Source organism: Astyanax mexicanus, chromosome 14 (assembly GCF_023375975.1).
Source record: "Astyanax mexicanus isolate ESR-SI-001 chromosome 14, AstMex3_surface, whole genome shotgun sequence".
NCBI lineage: Eukaryota > Metazoa > Chordata > Actinopteri > Characiformes > Acestrorhamphidae > Astyanax > Astyanax mexicanus.
In genome coordinates, this window is record NC_064421.1 from 31,565,570 (window position 1) to 31,592,899 (window position 27,330).

Genomic DNA, 27,330 nt, shown 5'->3' on the forward strand with positions numbered 1-27,330 from the left:
TTTAGTTTTTTTTTTTTTAATCATACCTACATTTGTCATTACAAATTAATTTTTTAATTATGTTTTTTTTTTATTCCTTTATAAGGAAAGAAAACTATTCAAACCAACCTGACCCTGTGTAAAAAAGTAATTGCCTCCCCCGTGAATTAACTGTGATTAACTACATTTTTGGAAAGCTGAGTTCAATTTCACTACTAGACTCAACCAGGTCTGATTACTGCCAGACCTGTAGAATAAAAAAATCTAAATGTAACACATTATTATACCCCAGTTTAAAGAAATTTAACAACAGATGAAAAAAACGTCATTGGTCATCTATTAGTCTGGAAAAGGCCACAAAGTAATTTCTAAAGCTCTGGGTCTCCAGTGGTAAATGGTAAATCTTCCCAGGAGAGACTGTCCTACTGGAATGACAACAAAAGGGCATGGACAACTCATGCAGGAAGTCACAAAAGAACCCAGAACATTATCTATAGAACTGCAGGTCTTGCTTGCATCAGTTAAGGTCAGTGTCAATGATACGATAATAAGAAATTGACTGGTCAAAAAGAATATATATAAGGGAGAGTTCCAAGGTAAAAACACTGGTGATAAAAAGGACATAAATGCCCGTCTCACGTTTGACAACAAACATCTTGAGGATTTCCAGGAACAGTCTTTTCCAGGACCAGTCTGTAGACTGACGAGACAAAAGTGGAACTTTTTGAAAGGTGTGTGTCTTGAAACATCTAGCATAAAACTAACACATAATTTTAGGCCTGGACAACTTGCTGCAATAGTTGGAACCATGAATTTTGCTCTCTACCAAAAAAAACAAAACGAGAATATCCGGCCATCAGTTTGTAACCTTACATGGGTTTTGCAGCAGGACAATGATCCAAAGCACACCAGCATATCATCCTCTTAATGGCTATATATAAATAATAAAAAAGGTTTTAGAGGTTTAAGGGTCAATGTCTAATTGAGATGTTGTTGCATGATCTGGAAAACCCTCCAATGAGGCTGAATTAAAACAATTCTGTAAAGAAGAGTGGACAAAAATTCCTTCACACTGATTGCCAGGTATAACCAATGCTTGATTGCAGTGGTTAATGTCAAGGGTGGTCAAACCAAGTTATTAGATTTAAGGGGAAAACACTTAGACCAACGTAGGGCCTAAATAGATGTTTTCCCTTGAAAATTATCATTTAAAACTAATTTTTATATTTACTCAGGTTAAATTCGCCAGATAGTAAAATGTGTTTGTTAATCTTAAAGATGTAAGTATGATAAAAAAGCAAAAACAGAAGAAATCAATAGAGGGGCCTTTTCACAGCATTGCAGATAAGTCTGAGTAGGTTCTTCCCAGCGAGTGAAGCTTTAAGAGAACTAAAGGTTCTGGGACTGTTCCAGGAATGTTCTGGGACTAATCATAATATCTAGAAACCTCAGACAGCTCCTGCCCCTCAGAAAACATGCCTGCTGCAATCTCGCACCACAGATGATGTCTTTGGCGGCAGATCGAAGACCATGTACCTAAAAACAAGTCAATAATCGACTCTAATCAATATCTCTCTCCTCTAAGTCACCTTCCCACCCCACTCGCACTATACTGCTGCGTGAGCTTGACTTCCACCCTCTTTATCACCGGGACAAAGACTCTGACAGGTAGAATCTGGGCCCTCATCCATTACCTGGTGGTCAGTTCCCAGCGTGGTACAGGACGTCTCATAATTATGTGTCGCACGCTTCACTGAGCGGTTTTTTGGAGTGTCAGTACAGCTGCAGAGCTGTCTCCTGATCCTCGGGTACAAACCACAGCTCAGTGAAAAACCTCATTTGTACAATTTTCTTCTTACTCTGAATGTGCTTGATCAGCTAAGACATGTTTGGGGTCTGAAGTTTGCTTATTGAGTCTACACTGAAGCTTTCAGGAAGCTTTCTAAAGTAGTCAACAAATACCCAAATGCATGATGGTAACGTGGCTTGCAAATGCATTTATACAACTTGAACTGCTTCACATTTTGTCACCTCACAATACATCATTGTAAAGTGTGAAAAAAGTGTGACGTGCAAAAGAATAGAATCAAATTTAAATTCAGAAGTTGCTTAATTAATAATTAATAGAGTCCAGCTGTGTAATTTAGTCTCAGTATAAATACATCTGTTCTGTATCGACCTCAGTGGTTTGTTAGAGAACATTAATGAACAAACAGCACCATGAATATTAAGGAGTTTGCCAGACAGGTCAATCATAAAGTTGTGGAGAAGCTTCGAGTATCCCAAGGAGCACTATACAATCCATCATCCAAAAATAGAAAAAGTATTCTACAACTGCTAACCAACCAAGACATGTCCATGGTCCACCCAAACTGACAGATTGAGCACTGGTCAGAGAAACAGCCAAGAGGCCCATGGTCACTCTGGAGGAGCTGGAAAAATCCACATCTCAGGTGGGAGAGTCTGTCCACAGACTGATTATAAGTTATGCACTACACAAATCTGGCCTTTATGGAAGAGAGTCAAGATGAAATCCATTGTTGAAAGAAAGAAATAAGAAGTGGCGCTTGCAATTTGTAGCCACAAGCCATGTTGGAACACAACAAACATGTGGAAAAAGGTGCTGTGGTCAGATACGAGTTAAACTTTTTGGCCTAAATGCAAAGCACTATGTGTGGCAGAAAAGTAACACTGCTCATGCCCACTGTGAAACATGGTGGTGGCAGCATCATGCTGTGGGGAAGCTTTTCTTCAGCTGAAACAGAGTTGGGAAATTGGTCGATGGGTGGGGAAGATGGATGGAGCTAAATACAATGCAATCCTAGAAGGAAACCTGTTGGAGGCTGCGAAAGTCTTGAGACTGGGAAAGAGATTCACCTTCCAGCAAGACAATGACCCTAAATATACAGCCAGAGCTACAGTGGAATAGTTTAGACCAAATAATATTTAAGTGTTAGAATGGCTCAGCCAAAGTCCTAAAATACTTCAATCCCATTGAGCTTCTGTGGAAAGATATGAAAATTGCTGTTCGCAGATGCTCTATCCAACCTGGCTGAGCTTGAGCTGTTTTATAAAGAAGAATGGAGCAAAAATCTTGATCAATAGATGCACAAAGCTGGTAGAGACATACCCCAAAAGATTTGCAGTTGTAATTGCAGTGAAAGGAGGCTCTACTACATATTGATATAGGGGAGGCTGAATCATTTTCCTTTTATTAAAATGTTAAAAACCTTCTATCATTTTTTTCTATCAATTTATTTTACAATGATGTGCTACTTTGTATTGGTCTATCACTTAAAATCTCAGAATAAATGATTACACTCTCTTCAAACTGTGTGAAGGTGTTTAGTAATCTCTATAATATTCTAAAAGATTTATTCAGGTGTTTTCTGATACTGTATGACTCTATTATCTATTAATATGGACATATGGAATTAGCCTCAGGTCTCAAAGCGACTGTGGCAGCTGTGAGGTCTGAGGGAGTTCTGGCTTGTTTCGTTCTTGGTGTACTGTACTGTGCCCACTCAGAAGCATGCTTGAAACAGTACAATCTTAGAAACTTTCCCAACTCTTGATTTACTCTCTCACATTGACCATTACTAGTGGGGTGAAACCCAGAAGTGAGACTCACGTGTACACCCAAATGTTCAAAAAACGATCTCCATACCCGAGAAGTAAATTGAGGACCTCTATCTGACAAAATGTCCTCTGGGACCCCATAATGTCTGAAAATGTGTGTATATATAGCTTGGGCGGTCTGAAGAGCAGTAGGAAGAGCAGGAAAAGGGATAAACTTAACTCCCCTAGAAAATCTGTCTACAATCGTAAGGATAGTAGTATAGCCTTCAGATTCAGGTAAATCTGTAACAAAGTCTACAGCAATATGTGACCATGGTCGTTCAGGAACTGGCAGAGGACATAGCTTACCGGCTGGAAGGGTTTTGGGTGTTTTGCATTGTGCGCAAATTGAACATGAAACTACAAAAGTTTGAACGTCAGCTCGCATGGTTTCCCACCAATACCGAGCTGAGATTAGTTGTAGCGTGCGTGTAACACCTGGATGACCGGAAGTAAGGGCAGCATGTGCCCAGCCAATGAGCTGATCGCGAAACTGCTCAGGTACGTAAATCTTGTGAGGAGGGCAACCCTCCGGAGGTTGTGTGTTAGCTTGACTCTGCTGAATGAGGTCATCAAGTTCCCATCTAATGGCTGCTACTTTAACAGTGGGTGGCAGAATGTGTTCGGGTTCGGAAGCGTGGCATGTGTCGTCTGGGAAACTGAAAACACGAGATAAGGCATCAGCTTTAGTATTTCGGTTGCCTGGACGAAACGAGATCGAAAAATTGAATCGGGAGAAAAACAGTGACCAACGAGCTTGACGGGGGTTCAAACGTTTAGCAGTACGAAGATACTCTAAGTTCTTGTGATCTGTAAGAACGGTGAATGGATGTGCAGCACCTTCCAGCCAATGACGCCACTCCTCTAGCGCTAGTTTTACAGCCAGCAGTTCTCTATCCCCTATCCCATAATTACGCTCCGCTGGTGACATTTTCTTAGAGAAGAAAGCTACAGGATGTAATTTGGGCGGTGAACCGCTACGTTGGGAGAGGACTGCTCCGATACCAGTATTAGAAGCATCAACTTCAACAACAAAGGGTAGGTCAGGATTAGGATGTTTGAGGATGGGGGCAGATACAAAAGCGGCTTTTAACTCTTGGAAAGCTTTGTCAGCTTCAGGGGACCACGTAAGAATCTTGGTAGCATTTTTAGTCAGTGCTGTAAGGGGAGCAGCTATGGTGCTGAAGTTGCGTATGAAACGCCTGTAAAAATTTGCGAACCCTAAAAAACGCTGGAGGTCTTTGATAGATTGAGGAACAGGCCAACTAGTAACGGCGTCTACCTTCGAGTCATCCATAAGAACTCCCTGGGAGCTGATAACATAGCCGAGAAATGCGACTCTCTGGAGGTGGAACTCGCATTTCTCGGCTTTAGCATAAAGGTTGTTCTCCAACAATTTTTGGAGAACTGAGCGAACGTGCCTAATGTGTGATTCGAGATCGGGGGAATAGATCAAAATGTCGTCTATGAAAAGAGTTACGTATTTCCCAATCATGTCCCTGAATACGTCATTCATAAATGACTGAAAAACGGCGGGGGCGTTAGCGAGACCATAGCTCATAACCTGGTACTCATAATGGCCATTAGTAGTGGTAAACGCTGTTTTCCACTCGTCCCCCTCCCTAATGCGGATCAGATTATATGCACTGCGGAGATCGAGTTTGGTGAAGTAAGAGGCTGTGCGTAATTGTTCGAGTGCACTAGGGATGAGAGGCAATGGGTAGGCAAATTTCTTTGTTATAGCATTTAACCCTCTATAATCTATACAAGGTCTCAGTCCCCCGTCCTTTTTCTTCACAAAGAAGAACCCAGAACCGACAGGGGACTTCGACGGCCGAATGAAACCTTGAGCTAACGCTTCGGTAACGTAATCATTCATAGCTTTCTCCTCATCTAAAGTAAGGGGGTAGACCCTAGCTTTGGGTAGGGTGGCACCCTCCACTAGGTCAATGGCACAGTCATAAGAACGATGCGGAGGCAATTTAGTAGCATTCTCTTTGCTAAACACTTCTAAAAAATCTGAATATTCAGCGGGTATATCAACGGGATCAGAAACCTCAGGACTTTCAACAGAAGTAGAATGAATAACTAAACTATCCAAAGCTAAACAGTGTTCATGACAGTGAGCAGACCAAACCGTGATATCCCCATCGCGCCAGGAGACAGTGGGATCGTGAGTTTTCAGCCAAGGCATCCCCAGGATAACTGGATGTTCCGTACAGGGAAGCACAAAAAGTGGCAGTTCCTCGAAATGAAGAGCGCTGGCTTGCAGGGTGATGGGTAATGTCTGTAGTGTGACTGGTTTGGAGCGAACCGTCTTCCCGTCGACAGCATGGATGGACAGGGGGCGTAGAAGTTCACGGGTGGGCACTTTATGCTCCTTAACCAGGTCCAGACTGATGAAGTTCCCTTCCGACCCGGAATCTACAAGCGCTGAGACAGAGAGCAAACCATCAGGTAAAACAATATTCACAGGTAGAGAAAAACATTTAGAACGAAGGATTGTGTCTTGCTTACGTACTTGCTTACGTGCTCTCCACGCGCTGTCCCAGGGCTGGAGCATTCACGGGTCGGGTCAGGAGACCACACTCAGCCTTGAAATGCCCGGCCTCCCCACAATAAAGGCATAGGCGAAGCCGGATTCGACGCTGTCGCTCCTCTGGAGTTAGCCGGGTTTTCTGGATGTCCATGGGCTCTGGGGCAGGCGGCGCAGCTTTCTCTGGTGTGGGAGCGCGAGGCAGAGACACAGGAGTGTTTTGGGTGCGAGGACTGGTCTTGGGTCGGCGCGAGAGAAGTTGATCCAACCGGATCGACAGTGAAATGAGCTGATCCAGGGTCAGGGAATCATCTCTGCAAGCTAATTCCCTCTGTATATCTGGATTAAGTCCGCATCTAAACACGTTGATCAAAGCAGCGTTATTCCACCCACTACCAGCTGCGAGAGTGCGAAACTCCAGAGCGTAGGAAGCCACCGGCTTCTGACCTTGCTTAAGAGCCAGCAAAAGTTCTCCATTAGACTGTCCATACCGCGAATGATCAAAAACAGAGCGGAAAGTAGCCAAAAAGTCAGTATAACTAGCCCCAGAAAGGTCTTCCCAAATAGCTGTAGCCCACTCGAGTGCCTTACCAGAAAGCCGTGAGATAATAAAACCGATCTTAGCTTCATCGGTTGTAGGCGGTGAATTACTGAAAAACACGGAGCATTGTAAAAGAAAACCGCTGCATTTTTCCGGATCCCCATCAAACAACTCCGGTTTAGAGACAGAAAATCCAGGCACAGAAGAGTTAGCGTTGGGCATACTAGGGGCAGCTAATGGGCTAGGGCTAGGCTCAGTTACGCCTCTGAGGTGAGCTAGCAGCTCAGCTAGTTGTTGCTGCTGCGTGGTTTGCTGGCGGGCTAGCTCAGAAACAGCTTGGGTCACACCAGCGAGCGTTTGCTGGTGCTGACCGAGTAGCCTCCCTTGGTTGGCTAGACCAGATTTAATAGCCTCAGTATCCGCTATCTGATTTAGTTCGGCCGCGTATTCTGTCATGGTCAGAACAGAATAGCAGACAAGCGCAGATACTGATAAAAACAAAGTGTGTTTATTATAACAATAAACAGATGTAATCAGGGTCGGTACAGAAATAAGGGTGATCACCAGTAAACAGAGCAATGAAGACAAAACCATACCATAAACGAGAGACAGTCCAGAGTTCATACACAAGCAATCCAATATCAGAGATAATCCAAGAGGCGGTGGTGAAAGTACAGTCCAGGTCATACACAAACAATCCAATATCAAAGGCAGAGGCAAGAATCGGCGTCGAGAAACAAAAAGCAAGGTCATACACAAAGTAAACTGAGACAAGAGATAAGTAACGCTTTGTACGAGGATAACCTACAATACGCGGCGATGAAGTCTGTTTGGCGTGCACCTTTATAGTGCCAGTAATCAGTATTCGGGGCTTCCTGGTGGAAGCAGGTGAGGTGTCACGTGATCAGGTGAGTGCGTGATGTCAGCGGGTGGTGCATTCTGGGTAGTGTAGTTGTTAACCTGAGAACCTCCGTTAGAGCTTGGTGTGGAAGGGACAGAGGAGCTAACAGCACCAGATGTGACACTTGGTTTCTCATTCTCAGTGTTTTTTTCTGTATGGAAAACTCCTTTAGGTTTTTGCTTTAAGGTGATTTCAACATTTGTATGAAATTAATGAGACTTGTCTGTAAGATGTTGTACCAACAATAATGAAGGCCAGATGCCATAATGTGATGGTGATTGCAGCAGACTGGAGAACCCATAACAACCTTCTGACATTTTCTCACAATAAACATTCTGATGTCAGTCTCACTGATGACCTGTTTGCTAAATCAGAGGCAATCAAGCAGAGTGTTCTCATGCTGGCAGGGGACGGTTCAGCTCTGATCTGCCCCCCAGTGGATATATATACATTTATTAATGTTCCTTATCCATAGAAGGTTCATATGTGTGTATATATATATATATATATATATATATATATATATATATATATATATATATATATATATACAGTATATACAGTGCTGCTTGAAAGTATGTGAACTAGTTGAGGAGTTTAGACTTTTCATTTGTTTTACCACGATTCTTTTATTTTATCATCACCAATTTTTGTATATGAAATGTTAGGTTTATGTTCATCGATTCCATTTACTTATTTTAAGGGAAATGTGTAAGTTGCAAGCAGACTACATAAAACATGGAATCAGAGCATGTGCAAAAGTAAATGAACCACATCTGGGACCTCAATCCCATAGAAATGCTGTGGCAAGATCTGAAGTGGGCACTATATGCCAGATGTCCCTCCAACCTTTCTTAACTGGCAGAGTGTTGCAAGGAAGAGTGGAAAAAATTCCAAAAAGCAGATGTGAGACATTCGTTTGTGGTTACAGAAGACGTTTGGTTAAAGTAATGGCTGCAAAAGGAGGTGCCACAAGCTACAAGCTAAAAGAGTTCACATACTTTTGCCCTTGCCAGATTTTCGTTTTTTTCAGAGATAAAATACTTTTGTTGAATAAATAATGAAATTATATATCTTTTTTCTTTGTGTCCCTTATTTGGGAGGTCTGCTTAAAATTTTGAGATTTGCATGTTCATTTCATATAATTATTATATTTTTTCTTTAGGAAACAATGACCACGTTTGGGTGGTTCACAAACTTTCAAGCAGCACTGTATATATATATATATATATATATATATATATATATATATATATATATATATATATATATATATATATACTGGCAAGGAAAAGTATTTGAACACTTTGGAACCATTTTTCCTGATTACCCTTTTCATAGAATGTGATCTGATTTTGATCCGAGTCAAGAGTACTGACAAACATAATTTTACGATCATTAATGTCTTTATTGAGAATAACCATAAAACCCTTATATTGCAAGTGGGAAAAAAAATCTGTATTTTTTGCACTATAAGGGGCACCACATTATAAGGCGCACTATCAACAAACGTCTATTTTCTGGTAATTCTGCTGTAATTCTTTAAAAAAACTTTTCTTTTAAAGTCAAACGAGTGCTGGATGTTAATCTACACAGATTTCTCTCCTGAAAACTGTTTATTTGGGTGAGTAAAGCACTTTCATTTATTTACAGTAAGCTTAGATTCCCAGATATCCACTATAGCTGGGTGCAGCAATATTATCATTAGCAGCTAACCGCTAATGCTAGCCACAGTTAGCAGCTAATGCCGCCCGACAGTGCTACACTGAGGAACCCTGAGTGATTCGGTAAGCCAGGGTAATATTAGCTAGCAGTTCGACCCATGTAGCTTGTTGTAACACGGTAAACATGCTAACTACAGTCCGAAAATACTCACCTCTGAACAGTGAAAGAGCTAATGCTTAGCATGGTTAGCGGCTAATGCTAATACAGCTAGAGAACTAAACAGAGATTCCTGTATAACTCTGTACTTCAGCAGAGTGGCTTTTACTGCTCCTTACAACCTGACTGGTAAAGTTCATACATAAGACACACTAAAGTACAAGGAGCACTGATGTTTTTCATGAAAAATTTAAGGATTTTAAGTGTGCCTTATTGTGCGAAAAATATGGTACGTTATATGGAAAAAAATAGTTTCAAAAAAGCCAATTAGACCCAATTGTTAGCATAACTGGAGTCTTGTTAGTTAGTTAGTGTGGACTAGAGCTACTTTGACTGATAAAAAACATTCAAACTTTTTTAGTTTTCTCTGCACAAGAAGGATAAGCTAAAACATTGTACTGCAACCAGCCAGCAGAAGCGATACACCTGTGGTGGTTTAATATTTGAGAGATGTTGTGCTGTCCGTGCTTATACACAGTCACTGGTTTAAACTAATCAGATGTGTGTGCTAACAGCTATCAGCATGTGATCTTTCTCTGACATGCTGTAATACTAACATACAGTATTTATATCAGCCCAGAACAGAGCTTAAACACTTCAACCATGAGAATCTGTCAGAAACACACACACACACACACAAACACACAGACAGACAGAAAGCGAGCCTGTATGGCTGACAGGTCCTGCTGTGCTATAGCTGTGTGTGGATATACACTCACCAGGAGCTGACTGGGCAATACAGCACAGACAGACAGAGAGAGAGAGAGAGAGAGAGAGAGAGAGAGAGAGAGCAAGGATGAGAAAAATCGAATGAGAAAAAATCAAATGCAATGAAGTTTAAGAGAAAGAAACAGACAGAGAGAAAAAATATATATATACACATACACAGTTTAATGTCCAGTATTTGTGGATTGCTATATTCAGAAGGTCAATGTAAATGCATTATTAAATAAAATCAACTGTGCTCAACAATAACATGATCCTTCAGTTTACCCTGACAAATAACTAAGCATGGGGAGAGACTTTACCAGCTTTACCGTTAAATCATAAAATTAAATAAAACTTTCACACTGACCACTTAATTTAGTCTTTATCAGACAGTATTCCAAACCCTCCGCAGTGGAAAACTCACCCCTGCCAGGTTTCCAGTGACGCAAGCATGTAAGGCCAATCCCTCCCAGAACCTAATGAGATTGCATTTTAAGGCCTGAAAGTATGAAAAAAGACAATTATCTTAGGAGTGAATAAATTAATATTATGTTTTATCTAGTCACATTCATTTAATTTAATTTAATTATGAGTTTCACTTTACGAAATTGAAAACCTCTGGAATATAATCAAGAGGAAGATGTATGATCACAAGCCATCAAACCAAGCTGAAGTGCTTAAATGTTTGCACTAGGCGTGACATAAAATTATCTAAAAGCAGCGTGTAAGACTGGTGGAGGAGAACATGTCAAGATGCATGAAAACTGTGATTAAAAACCAGGGTTATTCCACCAAATATTGATTTCTGAACTCTTAAAACTTTATGAATATAAACTTGTTTTCATTGCATTATTTGAGGTCTGAAAGCATCTTTTTTTATTTGAGCCATTGACTGCAATTAAATACTCTAAATGACAACATTTTATTTGAAATTTGGGAGAACATTTTACTCAAACATATACCTATAAATAGCAAAATCAGAGAAACTGATTCAGAAACTGAAGTACTCTCTTAATTTTTTCCAGATCTGTACATTCATCCCTGCATTTTACAAATACAACACATTCCAAAAATGTTGTGACAAATGGAATTTAGGGCTAATAAAGAGGTAAAAGGCTAATATATAATAAATTGATCAATTGAATTAAAACTGATGGTTTTAATCATGATTTAGTGCAAAAGCATCGTAGTACTGTCCACTAAAGACGGAGTCTTTGAGAAGTAAATGTGGGCAGCCACAGAGGATCTCCATTTTGCAACAAATGTGTGAGAAAATTATTGCAATGTTCAAAAACAACGATATGCAAAGAAAGATCGGAAGAGATCTTGAATTGAAGTTAGTTTCATCCTTGACCCTGAAACTCTGCAAGTTTCTATACAATGATTGGTTCCATCTTAACTGTGTAATGATGCAGTAATTTTAAGAAATAGGTGGAACTTCCCTTAAAAGTAAGATCACGTCTAGCTGGCAGAGACAGGCTGGGCCGCTGGAGTCGAGCTGTAGTGGGGGCTCAGCTGGTGCAGTGTGATAAAGCCCAGGGCCGTTCCACTGCGCTCCAGTTAACTGTCCAACTCCACACATGGAAGAAGCGAGAGAGCAAAGAACGATTCTGCTTGCCTGATGCCCTGATCCACTGCTCTGAGCTGCTAACACACCAAACATCTCAAATCACCAGCAGCTGCTTTCAGCAAGGACACAAACAGAAATCTGTAACAGAGATAATATGTGGTCAGCAATCCAGGGTGAAATGACCCATACAGCACATGTTTCAAGGCCAGGTTAGTGCATTATGCGTCTGTTATAGCAATAGTATAATAATTTCTATCCCATTAAAATTTGGCAGGTCAGTATAAATAGGTTACAGACACCAAAGATTTGCATTTACAGAACATTACAACATTTTTTACCAAACTGGGCCTTTAACCTTTAAGTTCACCGTAGCATTTAAAGTCCAAATTAAGGCATTGTACACTATGTGAACAAAAGTACTGGGATACCTGCTTATCGTTCACTATTCCTTCTGTGATCAAAGGATATTAGAGAAGAGTTTGTCTTGCTTTGAACCAGCACTACTGTTCAAAGAAGACATTTTCTCTTTAACTCTTTAACTCATCGCATTCAAAAGTAATTTACAAAGCACCATTGGTGCAGAGAGCACAGTTTGTCCACTACTTCGCATCTCAAAACTGGGGGTTTTATAACCTTCTAGCCCAAGTTGGCATTAGGCATAGTAACTATAGTATAATGTTTTTTTGCTCTAGAGAGCCCTATTCTATTGGGAACACTCAAAAGGGACTAGACAAGCTGTGTGTGTTTGTACGCCAGAAGCACCCAATTGCAGCCAGCTGTGGGCGTGTCCTGGTTCTGTAGTGAAGTAAACATAAAAAAGAAACAAAAAACAAAAATTCAAACAAAATAATAAAGAATCTAATAAAGAATTTTTTAAAAAATATTCAGAACTATGTCTATCATTACTCTTCACTACTGATCTCTCGCCCTCTCTCTCTCTTTCCCTTTCTTCTTTCTATTTCTTGCAGTGGTTGATTCTTGTTGAAGTCGAACGCCGGCCACAGTCCAATTGCAGTGCTTCGGTTCTACGGTTGCAGCTTTCTAATTAAAGATGAGGTGAAATCCTCAGGGTTCTCACTATCTGATAAGCCGGCTCTCGTCTGCGAGCCGTGAAAGATTAAGGCCTTTTTGTCATTCGCCGTGAAAGAAAACGCTGAAAGAGTTTGTGGTGTGAAAACGGCCGGCGCAGGGCCAATCGGACCCATTTGTAAGTCGCACGTAGAGGAAATCCGAACATACTCTATTAGCCGTGCGCTCACTTTCGGAAATAACAGCACACGCCAGAGCAGAGGGTAGAAAAGAACACTCCAGGATCTTCAATGAAAGCGCTCATTGATTCTCTCTCACTGCAGGATGTTAAAGTTGGATCTGTGCCATGAACACAAGGGATTTTCTTGTGGGGATCTCAATGTACACTGACATGGTCAGAGCTTTCAAGCAGCTTTATGCTAGGAATGTCAACCAGCCATTGCTGGAGGTCAACTCTTATTCCAGATGAACTGGGGTCTCCAAGACATGGACTCAATATCACTACTCATATCTACCCTTACCCCCTAGTTTTCAAAAGTCACCTTTCTCCTCGGAACTGGGTAACAACTGGAACAAGTTGTTAGTGGTGCTCTGTAGGTGACCTACAGAGTGTCTACAAACATTTGTACATGCTCCAAGTGTAAAAGTGTAAAATGATAGTCCCTTTAATTGCGGCTGATTAAAACCACGTACACTAAGGCCTCTTAGCGTATAGTTCTGCATGTTGTGGATGTCACCAGAGAGTATATGTTTGGGTTGAATTGCAGGGAGTGATCTGGGACTGGTCTATAAATGCTGATGTGTGAAGAGCCCAGAGTGAGACAGTGCATTTTAAGAAGCAGTTGAACTAAGCCAGGGGTGTCCAAACTTTTTCTGTTGGGTGCCAGAAGGAGAAATATATTTGAAGTCACAGGCCACACTCTGTAATAAAACAAATAATGAAATATACCACTTTAAATAATACTTTTTTCCTGATTATTTCATTTACACACCATTTTACTTGACTGTCTTTATCTTTGACAGTGTTGTGTAAACTAAGATTTTTCAAATTGATGCTTAATTTCATGATGTCTCTTAATATAAAACTCCTTGATTACGGCAACTTTTAGACTCTTTGGCTCGTTTTTCTGCTCTAGAAATGCGCACTCTCTCCGCTTTTAGACTCTTTGGTCCGTTTTTCTGCGCTAGAAATGCGCACTTTCTCCGCTTTTAGACTCTTTGGTTCGTTTTTCTGCGCTAGAAATGCGCACTCTCTCCGCTTTTAGACTCTTTGCCCCGTTTTTCTGCGCTAGAAATGCACACCCTCTCCGCTTTTAGACTCTTTGGCCCGTTTATCTGCGCTAGAAATCCGCACTCTCTCCGCTTTTAGACTCTTTGCCCCGTTTTTCTGCGCTAGAAATGCACACCCTCTCCGCTTTTACATTCTTTTGCCCCATTTTTCTGCACTAGAAATGCGCACCCTCTCCGCTTTTAGACTCTTTGCCCCGTTTTTCTGTGCTAGAAATGCGCACCCTCTCCACTTTTAGACTCTTTGCCCCGTTTTTCTGCGCTAGAAATGCGCACCCTCTCCGCTTTTAGATTATTTTGCCCCGTTTTTCTGCGCTAGAAATGCGCACTCTCTCCACTTTTAGACTCTTTGCCCCGTTTTTCTGCGCTAGAAATGCGCACCCTCTCCGACTCTTTGGCCCGTTTCTGACACCTAGCGTTCAAACGTTGAATCTCACATTATAAAAACCTGCTTAACAGCAGGCCAACTTTCATTCTATTTCTTAAATACCTCGCGGGCCGCTCCAAAAAAGGAAACGGGCCGCAAATGGCCGTAGTTTGGACACTACTGAACTAAGCTTTACTACACATGCTGGCCACTTTATTAGAAATACCACACAAGTACCTTTTTCTTTTACGCACTGTCTGTGTTACACCACTTATCCTCTTACTGTTTCTTCATCCTCAAAGGGCCACAGTTTTCAATTCACTCAGGAATACGTTTCTGCTGGCCTTGAGCTGGATTTGCTTTCAGACGTAGACAAGAAGACGTCCTTGTCTAGCGTCTCTCTCTCTCGCTCTCGTCCTGTCTCTTTCTCTCACTGTGATATTTTATGTGTCAGCAAGAAGAGAAAAATATGTCTTCTTCTAAGACAATTGTCCTCGAAAAACGCTTTAAATAAAATTCTCTCTGAAACTAGGCTGGGAATAGGGTTTAACAAACTTCCACTGTCTGGTTTTCTGTTTGTGTTCAGATTTTTAGGACATTTAAAGTTTAATAAGGTGTTTTAAAAGAACAATATACATTCATTCCTGCATTTGATGCATACACTACATTAGTAAGTAAGTAAGTAAGTAAGTAAGTAAGCTTTATTTATAAAGCACTCTTTACACAGCTTCCACTGCCCAAAGTGCTGTACACAAAATGTCTAATAACTACACATACATACAACTAAAAATTAGGTAAAAGAAATCACTTAAATAACATATTAAAATAAGAATCCCAACATAAAACAGAAATAAAATAAATAAAATAAAAAGTGCTAAAAATACACATAAACTAAAATGCACAACAACAATATAGGATAAATCGACCTCTCAATTACCACAGTAACTCACTAATCAAAAGCAAGTTTGTATAAGTAAGTCTTTAAACCTGATTTAAAAACCGAGACAGAAGTAGCTTGGCGAATAGTTAGTGGCAGACTATTCCAAAGTCTTGGGGCATACACTGAAAATGCACAATCACCTTTGAGTTTCAAACGAACCCAAGGAATGACCAATAAATTCTGTGCAGATGAGAGAGCGCTGTGAGACTGAGGAGTTAAGCAAATCTGCAATATAAGAGGGTGCCAGAACATTTAATGCTTTAAAAACAACTAAAAGCACTTTAAACTGAATTCTGTATTCGACAGGTAGCCAATGAAGTGAGGCAAGAACTGGTGTTGTATGTTCTCTTTTATTGGTTCTTGTCAATAATCTGCATGCAGCATTCTGGACTAACTGTAAGCGATGCAGAAGGGACTGGTTAATCCCAATGTATAAAGAATTACAGTAGTCTACATTAGAAAAAAAGGGAATTCAGGGCTGACAATTAGGTAACAAAAGCAAATAAATAATCAGTTGATCTCAAATCTCATGATTTGGTACAAAAGCATCATCCACTAAAGGTGGAGTCTTTGAGAAGCAAAAACAACCATCTGCAAAGAAAGATTGGAAGGGTGTCAGATTCATGTGTCAGCAAGAAGAGAAGAATATGTCCATTGTCCTCCAAGAACACTTTGATTAAAACGCTCTCTGAAACTACACTTCCACTGTCTGGATTTCTGTTTGTGTTCAGAGTTCTAAGTCATTTAAAGTTTAGTGAGGTGTGTTAGAAGAACAACACTGGATTTTTAAGAAATACTCTCAGGGCAGTGGTGGCTCAGTGGTTACAGTACTGGATTATTGATCACAGGGTTGTAGGGTTTTTAGTTGTGTCCAAGAAGCTGCCACTATAGATCTCTTGAGCAGGACTTTTAATTCTCTTTGGTCTAGGGGGCACTGTGGCTTGGCTGTAGCTTGGCTGGCTCTATGTTTCGAACCTGGTTTTCTTCGAACGTGTTTCGATGAATTAAGGCTCCATCTGCACGAATCCAAATATTTTTAAATAAAAAGGATTTTGTCTGTCTGCTGTCCACATCAAAACAGTGTTTTATGTTGATAAAAACAGAGCTATTCAAAAAGGCCTTCTGAGGGCTCTGAGTGGTCCAGTGGAATAAGGCACTGCCACAGAAGATTGCTGGTTCAAATCCCGATCATGCAGCTCGCCATCAGTAGCCACAGCCCAAGAGGGCACAATTGGCCAGCATAATTACATTTTACTCCCACATTACAGAACACAGTGGAGACATCAAATCTTCCTGTATTTTAACAGCATACTTGTTAGTTCCCTTTTTCGACACGTGTTTTAAGGTTATTTTGTAGGTGGAACAGTCGCCCGCTACTGGGTTGGCATGTTGATTTTATCATTTTTTAGTGGTGTTGCGTTTTTGAGTGGATGAGGATATTTTTTAAATACTTATGCTTACAAAAATCTTCTTGAACTGTAGAAACACAAAAATTACAGGCTGAATTATCTACTGTTTTTCACTGAACTCTGTGGTTGTCTGGTAATTTATTCCCGCCCAGAATAACATTTCTTTATTAACCTCATGTTAATAAAATAGCTATTTGTCCACTGCTATTTACACTTTGGGCGCACGTTTCCACAGAGTTCCACATAAACACAACAGCGAGTGGAAATGGAGGAGCTACTGAATCTGATGTCATGTGACCGAGAAAGCCTAAAAACTCACTGGTCCTCCTGTTTTTTCAATTGAAGTCCAGATGCAACAGTTTTATCACTGAGAAACTAATCCCATCCGAATAGAGCTTAAGCTGTATTTATTTTTAGGCTACATAGCCAACCCAGTATCACGTCCCAGTGTGAAATACACACGTTGGTCCACTTGGCGCAGCGTATCAGTGTCACGTTTTTGTGTGCCTGAAGCGTCAAAATGCGTACGAAATGGTACGCAAACCTAAACACCGGCATGCGTACTCATACACACGCATAGCGCTGCATAAACATGCTACGCTGCCTGCGTACGCATGCTACGCTGCTATTAAGTATATGTAAAGAGCGAGAGAGCATAGGACACAGCGAGCGAGAGAGAGACTGAAACTGAAACCTAACGCGCGCGCGCGCGAGGCAGAGCGAGACTGTATCATAGTGAGAGAGAGATGAATTTAACAGTGATTAAACAACTTCAACTTATGCAGGTGTCCACTCACCTGGAGGAGTGAAATCACGCTGTGTTTCTGTTTCCGGATCTGTCATAAAGCGAGGATGAAACAGATGTAGTGCCCTAGAAGAGAGGCACCCTAGAACAGCTCTGTGATGCATTTGTTTTCACGGTCCGGTAAACATTTTTATTATAATTAATTACAAAATGCAAGATATTATTTGTCTGTTTATTTAATAATAATAATAATTATAATAATAATAACATTAATGTTATTATTATTATAATTATTATTATTATTAAATAAACAGACAAATAATATCTTGCATTTTGTAATTAATTATATTCAGTCTCTCTCTCGCTCGCTGTGTCCTATGCTCTCTCGCTCTTTACATATACTTAATAGCAGCGTAGCATGCGTACGCAGGCAGCGTAGCATGTTTATGCAGCGCTATGCGTGTGTATGAGTACGCATGCCGGTGTTTAGGTTTGCGTACCATTTCGTACGCATTTTGACGCTTCAGGCACACAAAAACGTGACACTGATACGCTGCGCCAAGTGGACCAACGTGTGTATTTCACACTGGGACGTGATACTGGGTTGACATAGCACCTTGTTTTGCTTTCATGGCTGCAGCACACTGTTTGCTTGCTATTAGGTTCTATACCTGGCAAACTGGGGTATGGAAATGGGACTGTTGTATTGAGGGAGGTATGGTTTAGAGGCCTGATAGTTAAGATGAGAACAAGAGATGCTAGTGCTTGCAAACCAGCATGTTTCCTTAATATCAAATCACACATCCTGATTATATTATGAGTTACTCCTACATACTTCTCGTTGTTCCTTTAACTGTATCCATCTAACACATTAAATATTCATTTTTGCCACGTTTTACTATTCAGTGGCTTGAAGGCCTCTGCTGGAAATGGGTATTGTTCTTCTAAATTGCTATATTGGTTGTGCTTGAGGTGAAATTAGATGAGCATGTAGACGAAATTGGTTTAAATGAAGCTCCCAAAGGTTCCTGTCTCCCAGGTACTGAATGATTAACTGAAAATGAAGCTCCACTCTGAATACAGCCTGGGTCATACTCCTCTGCTGTGGTTGATTAGGCTTTCTGTTAGCTGGTTATTAGCTTCTACTTTTCATTGTCACCATTAAATATGTGAAATGTGACCAAAGCCGGTGGCCTTGTCCTCTTTTACAGTCTGAAAGATGGTGTCAGGCAGAGAGGAGCCTCACCTCACGCTCAGGTGAAGAGAGTGAGAATCCTCAGGAAATCTGTTCTGACTGCATTATCCCCTGTTTGCGCAGGATAAGCCACATCTGATCGCTTTAAGAAGCTCCCCACAGCGAAAACAAGAGGCTTTATCTGACTCCTCTGGGAACTGTAGAGAGGCTGAATGTGCCTGAAAGATACTGTTACAGTCATCCCAGCAAAGAGGTTCAGAACTAGCATGGATCAAGTCTGTTGTGAATAAAATATCTACATTATACACATCCTGTAAGAGCTATTTTTAACAGCAAACTACAGATTGTGTGAACTCACTCAAGACAGGACTGTTTGCCTACTGTAAACAAGTAAACAAGTTAGTATTCACTGAAATGGACGTACAGTGCAGTGAAAAAGTATTTGCCCCCTACAGATTTCTTTTGTTTGTGCTTTTTGTCATACTTACATTTTTCAGATTTTTCAGATTAAGTATAACATGAGTAAATATTTTTTAACTCATTTTTTTAATGAAGAGTTTGTTCATTAAGAGAAAAAGGTAATGCTTAACAATACAGCTCGCATTTTAAGGGTTAAGACCTGAGTACTTACAGAGTAAGAACGGCAAAACACTGTACACTACATAATACGACCCTGTTGTTTCTGAGTACTTACTGATTAAGTACTGTGTACTTATAGAGTAAGAACAGTAAAAATATATAATATAATATAAAACCTTGTGTTTTCTGTGTATTAATGAAGACATTTACTTTAAAATCTCAGCATTCCTACTTGTGTCATTAAAGATATATATATATATTATTGTATTGTATTACAAACTATATGTTTTCTTTCTACTTCATGCAGACTGTTTTTACCTGCTTCACCCTTGAGAGTTTTAAAAGCATAAATCAAATTCTTCAAAATTCTAAATTTTCTTATTCAAAGTTATTATTCTAACTTATTAGAATACACCGTAAGTAAAGGGAACTTTTAAAAATTGTAATTAACTACATTTTTTGGGAAGCTGAGTTACATTCCACTAGCCGCAACCAGTCCTGATTACTGCCAGACCTGTACAATCAATTAGTCACTTAAAGAGAAGCTTTGGAACTCCAGCGGACCACGGTGAGATCTATGATTCACAAATGGAGAAAACATGGAACACTGTTAAACCTTCCCTGAATTGACCAGCCTACTAATTTACTCCAAAAGGGCATGAACAACTCATCCAGAAGGTCTCACTTCCCTCAGTTAAGGTCAGTGTAATGATTCAATAATAAGGAAGAGACTGGGTGAAAATGGTATCCATGGAAAAGTTCCAAGCAGCTGTCACAGTGGGAAACAGCGATTCAGCTCAGTCACTCTTTCTAAGAAATGGAAGGGATGCAGAAGTTCAGTAAGTGCTGTCTCTTGCTTTTAGGTCCATCTAATTCACTTCCTTTGGTGGGCTTAACCTTCCAGTAGGCAGTCCAGGTGACCGGTTCACTTTCTGGTCAATGAACCACTGGACTCCGATTGGAAACAGCAGAGCACTTTAAATGTCACAACAAGAGATAATAGCGCACACACACGGAGAATCCTACACACACTATAATTGCATGCAGATAAGAGTGGACGGATCATCAATCCAGCCGGAACCATAAAGAATCTCAGTCGGAGGACTGCAAATGCACACACATCCACACACTCACACACAAACAATTCCAAAGCATTGCATAAAATAATCTCATTTGTGAATCTCATGCTTCTTAAATTTCCTAAAGCCTCCGGTGGGAGCTGAAAGGCCGTCAGAGCCCATATTTGCATCTTTGGCCGAAGGATATCATCCCTATTCGGAAGAACGTATACATACAGCCTCAGCCAGAGAAAACTCTGCTGCTTCTCATTTGTCAGACTGAACCACAATAAGCAAATCCAATTCCACCTGAAATGGAGAAATGGTTGAAGGATTGTAACATCCCCTGGCACAATGTTAGCACTGTACAATACCGCTATACAATAGCGACACGTCCCCGCAGCGCCAGCAATCGCAACTGACTGTGTACCAGAGTTGGAAATCTGCAGAAATTGACCAGAAGATTGTATAACCTTCTGGTATTCATTCAGGCAAAGTTTCAGAAGGGCAGAGCATTGAGGCAGTAATTCACACACACACACACCTACAGGAACATGTCTGCCAACACAATAAGCTATAGAACTGAATTATACACAGCCAGGCAGAGTAAAGCCTAGAGTAAAGTCCGATTTTCTTACTGCTAGGAAACTACAAAAGCAAGACTGCAACACTTTTAGGGTCAGTATAGATATAGGACAGGCACCCAACCAGAAAGTTTCTTATTGGCACAAAAAAGACCAGCACTTAACATTTGGGTTACCTAAGCAGAAAAAGTAATTAGTAATTAACAATAAATCAATGTCAAATGTACATTTTTTTTAATGCAAAACCAAATCTGCATTTTTCATAGGTTTGACCTCCCATTACTCCCAAATGCTACAGTAATATCACTTGATACTTATGCCATTAATAGTATAGAAAGGCTTCTTCCAAAATGAAATGGTATCATTTGATAACCGTTTGATTTGCTGGTTTTATAGGACTCCAAATTCTGATTTATGCAAAACTGAATGGACACTTTTTATAGGTTTGACTTCCTATTACTTCAACATGCTACAGTAATAACACATATAACGTTCATGATTAATAGTAGGGAATGTGTTCTTCATGGATTTAAAGATATAATTTGATAACAGCTTCAAAATCTTATTTATACAAAACCAAGCAGACACTTCTCCTAGGTTACCTTTGTTCTGTTAAAAAAAAAAAAACATTTAGATTTTTATTCCTAAATTATGTTAATAACCTTTTCATTTTATTATTGTTATTTACCAAATGGCAGGGTGAACAGCATGAGATCTTTGTATTGAGACAAAAGGACCAATATTATTTATGTAGTAATGTGATTAATTGCTGAATATGAGCAGCAAGTAAGTATCTTAAAACCCCTGAAAATAAAAAAATGAAAATAAAACAGTATAATAGTTGTGATTTCACTGATGTTAAAGGTTACTTTATTATTTATAAGGGGCGGAGTTATCCAAAGATTACAGGATGGAAGGGAATTATTGGACCTTTAAATAGCTTAATATTTTTTATGAAAATAGCAACAAAAAAATGGAAAAGCCGAAATTATTAAAAACCATGTGATTTTTTTTCTGCACTGCAGACTAGATCAATATGAACTTTACAACATCAGAATTATCAGGTGTGTTAAAGGTTCTTTATAAAGCTCTAAAAAGTGCTGTACTGCACTGCCCTCATGAGGAGAGACTGGGAACTGCAGACAATGTCAGGCTCTAAAAACCAGTAAAGCTACTGTTTATAAATGATACAGAACAATAGCTAATAATATTAATAAATATAATAAAAAATAATAAATGCACTGAGGTGGAATAATAAACACCTCTGCATTTGCTGGTAAGCCAAATCAAATGTATTCACTCTATTACAATAGCTCTCTGATTCATATATGACCATGCTACATTCATAGAATTATATGCTTTTAAACATGTGGAGCTTAAAAGCAGACTAAAATATTGAACCTGAGTTTTGGATAGTTAAATGTAATTTTACTTTTTTATTTAACGGGGTAATTCCTACTTTGGATATTTTCCCTTTTTTGTTTCAGGTGGTGAAAATTGCTGTTAAAAACACAGTAAAGAAACATACAATTTTCAAAAAATCTGATCCAAATTCAGTTCTCCATTTTCTCACCAATAGTTAGATTATTCTGGTCTAAATCAGTAAATGCGTTTAAATGTAATGAAGCCCTTGGCGGTTTACTATCAATATAAGGAGTATTGTGTGCAGCAGTATATTTTTCAAGATTTTATTCAGTTTTATTTTATGGGGTGTTTTTGTCCTGTCTACAGTGCTGCCTGGTCTTTTAAGCAGTTAAATAATTGTATTTAAAATATTTTTTTTCCTGACCCAGTTGTTTGAATCACCTGGAACTGGGATTACGTCACAAGGGGCTATATTTAAAACTCAACTGGCGCTTGTACAATACAGGGCAAAAAAATGTTATTCATATTAAATGGTCAAACTGTTTATTAAATACTGGTTAAATATTCATGTCCAAGAGTAGTGCAAGAGTGGCCAGTGTCAATAAAACAGAAAAACTGGTACTGTTCTGAACAGCCTCACAATATGCCGTTACAATATTTTTCCATTAAAGCTTAGTTAAAGTCAGCACATTTCAATATTTGAATTAAAACATCAAAACTATCAAGCATACAGTATAATGGTTCTAGTCTGTCAGACTGGAACCACAGTACATTAGTCTCTCTTCTAACAATCCAGGGCAACAACCACAGTTAAATATTGTTTTATGATTAACAGCCCATTTTAAGCAACCGACACCACTAAGGTATTAAAAGCATAAAAAGCGATATGGACGTTCCTAACAAACATTCATTATGTCGACCAATAAGACAACAGACCTCTTGATAGTTTCTATAAACATTTATTCTGATGAACCTCAGAGCCAGTTTAGACCAGCACACCATACTGCTTCAGAATGTTGGTGTATTTGTTGATCTTGCCCTCGACGTTCTTTTCTGCCTGTTTGGTCAGCTTGATCTGGGCCTTCTTCTTGGTGTAGCGGATCTTGGCCTTCTCCTTTCTGCGCTCCTCAAGGGTGGCTGTGATGGCCTGGTATTTCCAGCCAACCTCATGGGCCAGACGATCGAGAAGGGCAAACTAGCAAAAATGCAAGACGAGAGTGCGGTTAGCATGGAACGCAATTTTAAAAACTAAGAGACCATGCAAAAAATGCTTTTATGAAAAGGTTGCTTTAGTCTCAGATGGTAGTGCATGTGAAGTATTCTCATGGTTGTTAAACTCAAAAACACTTCTGTGGAAGAGCATCACTGACAAGCAACTTAAACACAATGTTTAAAAAAAAAATGTCAAAAGGGTAGTACTGATTACATTACAAAGCGCGCATTCATTTATACAGCTTTAAAAGCCAATTTCACACCGGTTTAAAGCCAATAACTGGCAAGAAAAGCCAATTCAAGTAAATGAGCCATTTAATAACTTACAAAAATATATTAAACCACTTATTTTAATATTTCCTTCAGATTATTAAATGTCTGAACATTCTAAGCAATTGTAAATTCATTGCTTTTAAAAAGTGTATCATTTTAAATAATGCAATCTTTTATATATTACACATTTCTGGAACAGTACATCATTACAATTACAGTACATACCTAATATCTTGATTCTGAATGTCAAAGGAGAGCTTACCTTGCGGGTGGGCTTCAGGCGTACAATTTTAAGAGCAGCTGGGACCACCATGCGCTTCCTCTGTGGAAGAAACCAAATTTACAAGGTAAAGAACAGCACACTGTCTTCAATAAGTAGGTACAACTTTAATAAATGTCTCAGATGAATAAATTGTTCTCATTGGAAACTCAAACAATGTAGGTAAAGAAAAATAGCATCACAGACAAGCTCTGGTAAGCATGTACAAGTGTCCAAACAGTGAATGAAACTTCCTTTTCATGTTTCCTTGTTCGCCAGATGCTCAGACCAGATTGTATATGACCCACGTTAGTGCTGAGTAATACCTCAATCTTAGGCACAGAACAGGCAACAGAAAAAAGGTACTTTCACTCAGCAGTTTAGACAAGGCTTTACACTTGAACATGGGTTACCTTGTCGTAAGGAGGGGGAATGCCATCAAACACCTTCAGCCTCTCCAGAGCTGCCTGACCCCTCTTGGTTTTGTGGGGAAGCATACCTATATAAGGAAAAAAACAAAAGTTAGTAATTGCCATTTTTACAAAAAAATATAAAAACTTTACTTTTGTCGAACTCAGTAGTCAGATCCGTAAGGATGTCTCAGCAAAAAAGGTTCAGATTCGGGATAAAAAAAGTGTTCATCACTGTTCAACAAGTCTACCATCTTCAAGTTTAGACAAACTCTCACCTCTGACTGTCCTCCAGAAGATCCTGCTGGGAGCTCTGAAATGATAGGGTCCGCGAGAGGGGTTCGTGTTCATCCTCTTGCGCAGGAAAGCCAGGTACTTCACTACATAACACATACAGGAATCATTTTAGCTCAATCAGCATGACCAACAAATCAGGCAGATGTAAACCAATTCATTATTTTCAGTACTTACATTTGTTGCGGTAGAAGTTACCGGAGATGTTGATGCCCTCACATCTCACAATTACAACTTTGTGGCCTAAAGATCAAAAGAAAAAAATTAACTCAAGCAACCCGCATGGACCATTAGATACATGTGTAGTTGAGAAGGCTGTCTCAGATGGTAGTGCATGAAGTTTTCTCATGGTAGTTAAACTCAAGCAATGTAGGTAATGTGGAACATCACTGACAACCGTTCATATCTCAGAACAAAATCTTACCAAATAACATACAGAAATATAAGGGAGCAATTACTTTAACACTTACCCAGCAGTACTTGCTTCGCCACAATAGCGGCCAGCCGGCCGAGGAGGTGGCCTCGGCCATCGATTACCAGAACCTGTAGCAAGAGATTGCAATAAAAAAATTTAACACTCAAGGTCCTTAATCTCGAGAAAGTAAGCTGCTTACAATAATTTAGGACAGGAAAAGTAAATTTGCACTAAACCACTAAGAAAAATTAGAAGCTTCAGTGTATCAATTCAAATGGCTCTCGAAACAAGTCTACCTGCATTCATTCTGATTCAAATAAAATCGTAAATACCAGAAGGCACATGCGATATCTTAACACTTTTCTTACAAAAAAATCTATAGCAACCAAATGATAATCTTAACCTGACCTTAAGAACAATTGGATAAATTGTATTTTAAATCAGAACATCCAATAACTCACTTGAATGAGCCATGTCACATTATTTTATCGCACAAGAAATGGGCATTACTTCAATAAATGTGTTTTTGTACCTTTGTTCACATACAACAATAAATAGTGTTGCAGCCAGTCATGCAGTGCCAGACCAATGATTCAATAACCAATGAGTCCACACAGTGTGCACTGCAGTAGGTGAAAGTATACATTTCACAAATTACGTTATACTATTATGCCAGAGGCATTTAATGGTATTAAACAGTAATTGCAATAATAAAATTAAGCCGAATTTGTACTCCAAAAGGAATACAAAAATTTATTTCTTATCTAGCAGGGGCCAGTTAACCTGTATCTAACTATTTACATCTATTTTACTCCAATATTCCACACTAATGTGAATTCAAACAAACTTCATTACTGTTTAGTGTACCAATTTATATCTGAAAAAAATGTGGTCATCTTTCGTATATTGACCAAATAAACTCAGAAACGTGGCTCTAAATGCAATTATAAGTGTGTGTGTGTATTACAAATCTACAGGAGCAAGTTTGTCTATTTTAATATTCAAACAACATCATTTAAAAAAAATGAATCTAATAATTGGAGGATAACCACTTAAAAAGAAACAGCCACCCACAGTAAACAGTTAACTTATAGCATTAGCTAACCTAAGTTAGGAAGCATGGGTTGCTTTGGAGGCCAAATTACTAACCTATAATAAATCCAGCCAAACTTCGCCAGAAATGTCACCAACAGGTCAAGACGAGTTTTTATATTCCCCTATATCCAGGGTCCACGCCACTTTTCTGAGCTAAGATTAGCACTTGAGGGCTCCACCGCATGGCCTGCGATGCATGGGTATCTCCTGCTAGTCAGTTAAACCAAACCGACAGCACTGTTGGGTGACGTTCTTACTTAGCTACAAGCTTTCTGAAGCTCCTATCTAACATAACTTACCCATTTAAAGCACTGTGAACGCGTAAATATTAAAACACGAGGCTCCAAGTCTTAACTAGATAGGTAGTCAGATAGCTTAATTTCCACGTTTCCATCCAGCCCCGCTGAAGAGGCCGGCTAACAGCCTTTAGCTAAGCAAAGCTAAGCTAACAGCGCAGGACGGACTCAGCCGCCATAGAGAACTTATCTTACTAAAAAATACATTTTACAGACAAGCGGGCGCTCGAAACAGCACACACGGATAAACACGTTGCTTTAGAAACACGTTCAAGCTGAAAAAGTAGCCACACGCCGCCTGTAAATTGACATTTTTCGCCGTTATTTGCAGCGCTCACACGCACCTTATGGAACCGGTCCGCCATGGTGTGGGGAAAAGAAAGAGGCACGGGTTCCCCCGGAGTAAAAGACAGGGGTGGGGCGGGGCCACGGCGAAGGGGCCATGACGTAGGGGACTCGGGCTGCGCTCCAATTTCAACACAAGAACAAATTAGTGTTCTTTCAGTTAGTATTATAAATGGGAGACGGTCTGAATTGAATTAGTGACTGTATTATGCCTATTGATTATGTAAGGTTTTGTGGGCCTGGGCTGTTAACTGCACTGAACATTAACACTAATACGACCTAGTTGGTGTAACTTACACTAGACTGAAGTACTCACAGGAGTGCACAAGGCTCGAGTGCTCTAATAGGAACACAGCCAGCAGCTTGTTTTAGGCGCATGAAGGGCACTTGTCGCCATCATGTGGCAGGAGGAGTGATCTTGAGTTGAAGGCAATATAAA

The 27,330-nt window shown here is 39.7% G+C and overlaps 1 protein-coding gene and 4 non-coding genes across 5 annotated transcripts; all 5 read right to left on the reverse strand.

The window, feature by feature from the left end:
- Window positions 1-23,235: 23,235 nt before the first annotated feature.
- On the reverse strand, window positions 23,236-26,988 carry rpl13a (ribosomal protein L13a). Its single transcript, XM_007244599.4, has 7 exons — window positions 26,891-26,988; window positions 25,211-25,283; window positions 24,918-24,983; window positions 24,725-24,826; window positions 24,450-24,535; window positions 24,040-24,099; window positions 23,236-23,487 (listed from the first exon to the last, which is right to left on the reverse strand). Exons 1-7 carry the CDS (start codon window positions 26,909-26,911, stop codon window positions 23,278-23,280), a joined length of 618 nt encoding a protein of 205 aa, XP_007244661.1. The 5' UTR covers window positions 26,912-26,988; the 3' UTR covers window positions 23,236-23,277.
- LOC125781150 (small nucleolar RNA Z195/SNORD33/SNORD32 family) lies at window positions 23,582-23,665 on the reverse strand. The gene has a single exon (XR_007424280.1). It is a non-coding gene; the product is annotated as a small nucleolar RNA Z195/SNORD33/SNORD32 family (small nucleolar RNA).
- Window positions 24,170-24,247, reverse strand: LOC125781151 (small nucleolar RNA SNORD34). The gene has a single exon (XR_007424281.1). It is a non-coding gene; the product is annotated as a small nucleolar RNA SNORD34 (small nucleolar RNA).
- On the reverse strand, window positions 24,608-24,686 carry LOC125781152 (small nucleolar RNA SNORD50). Its single transcript, XR_007424282.1, has one exon. It is a non-coding gene; the product is annotated as a small nucleolar RNA SNORD50 (small nucleolar RNA).
- Window positions 25,055-25,137, reverse strand: LOC125781145 (small nucleolar RNA Z195/SNORD33/SNORD32 family). Its single transcript, XR_007424275.1, has one exon. It is a non-coding gene; the product is annotated as a small nucleolar RNA Z195/SNORD33/SNORD32 family (small nucleolar RNA).
- Window positions 26,989-27,330: the final 342 nt, after the last annotated feature.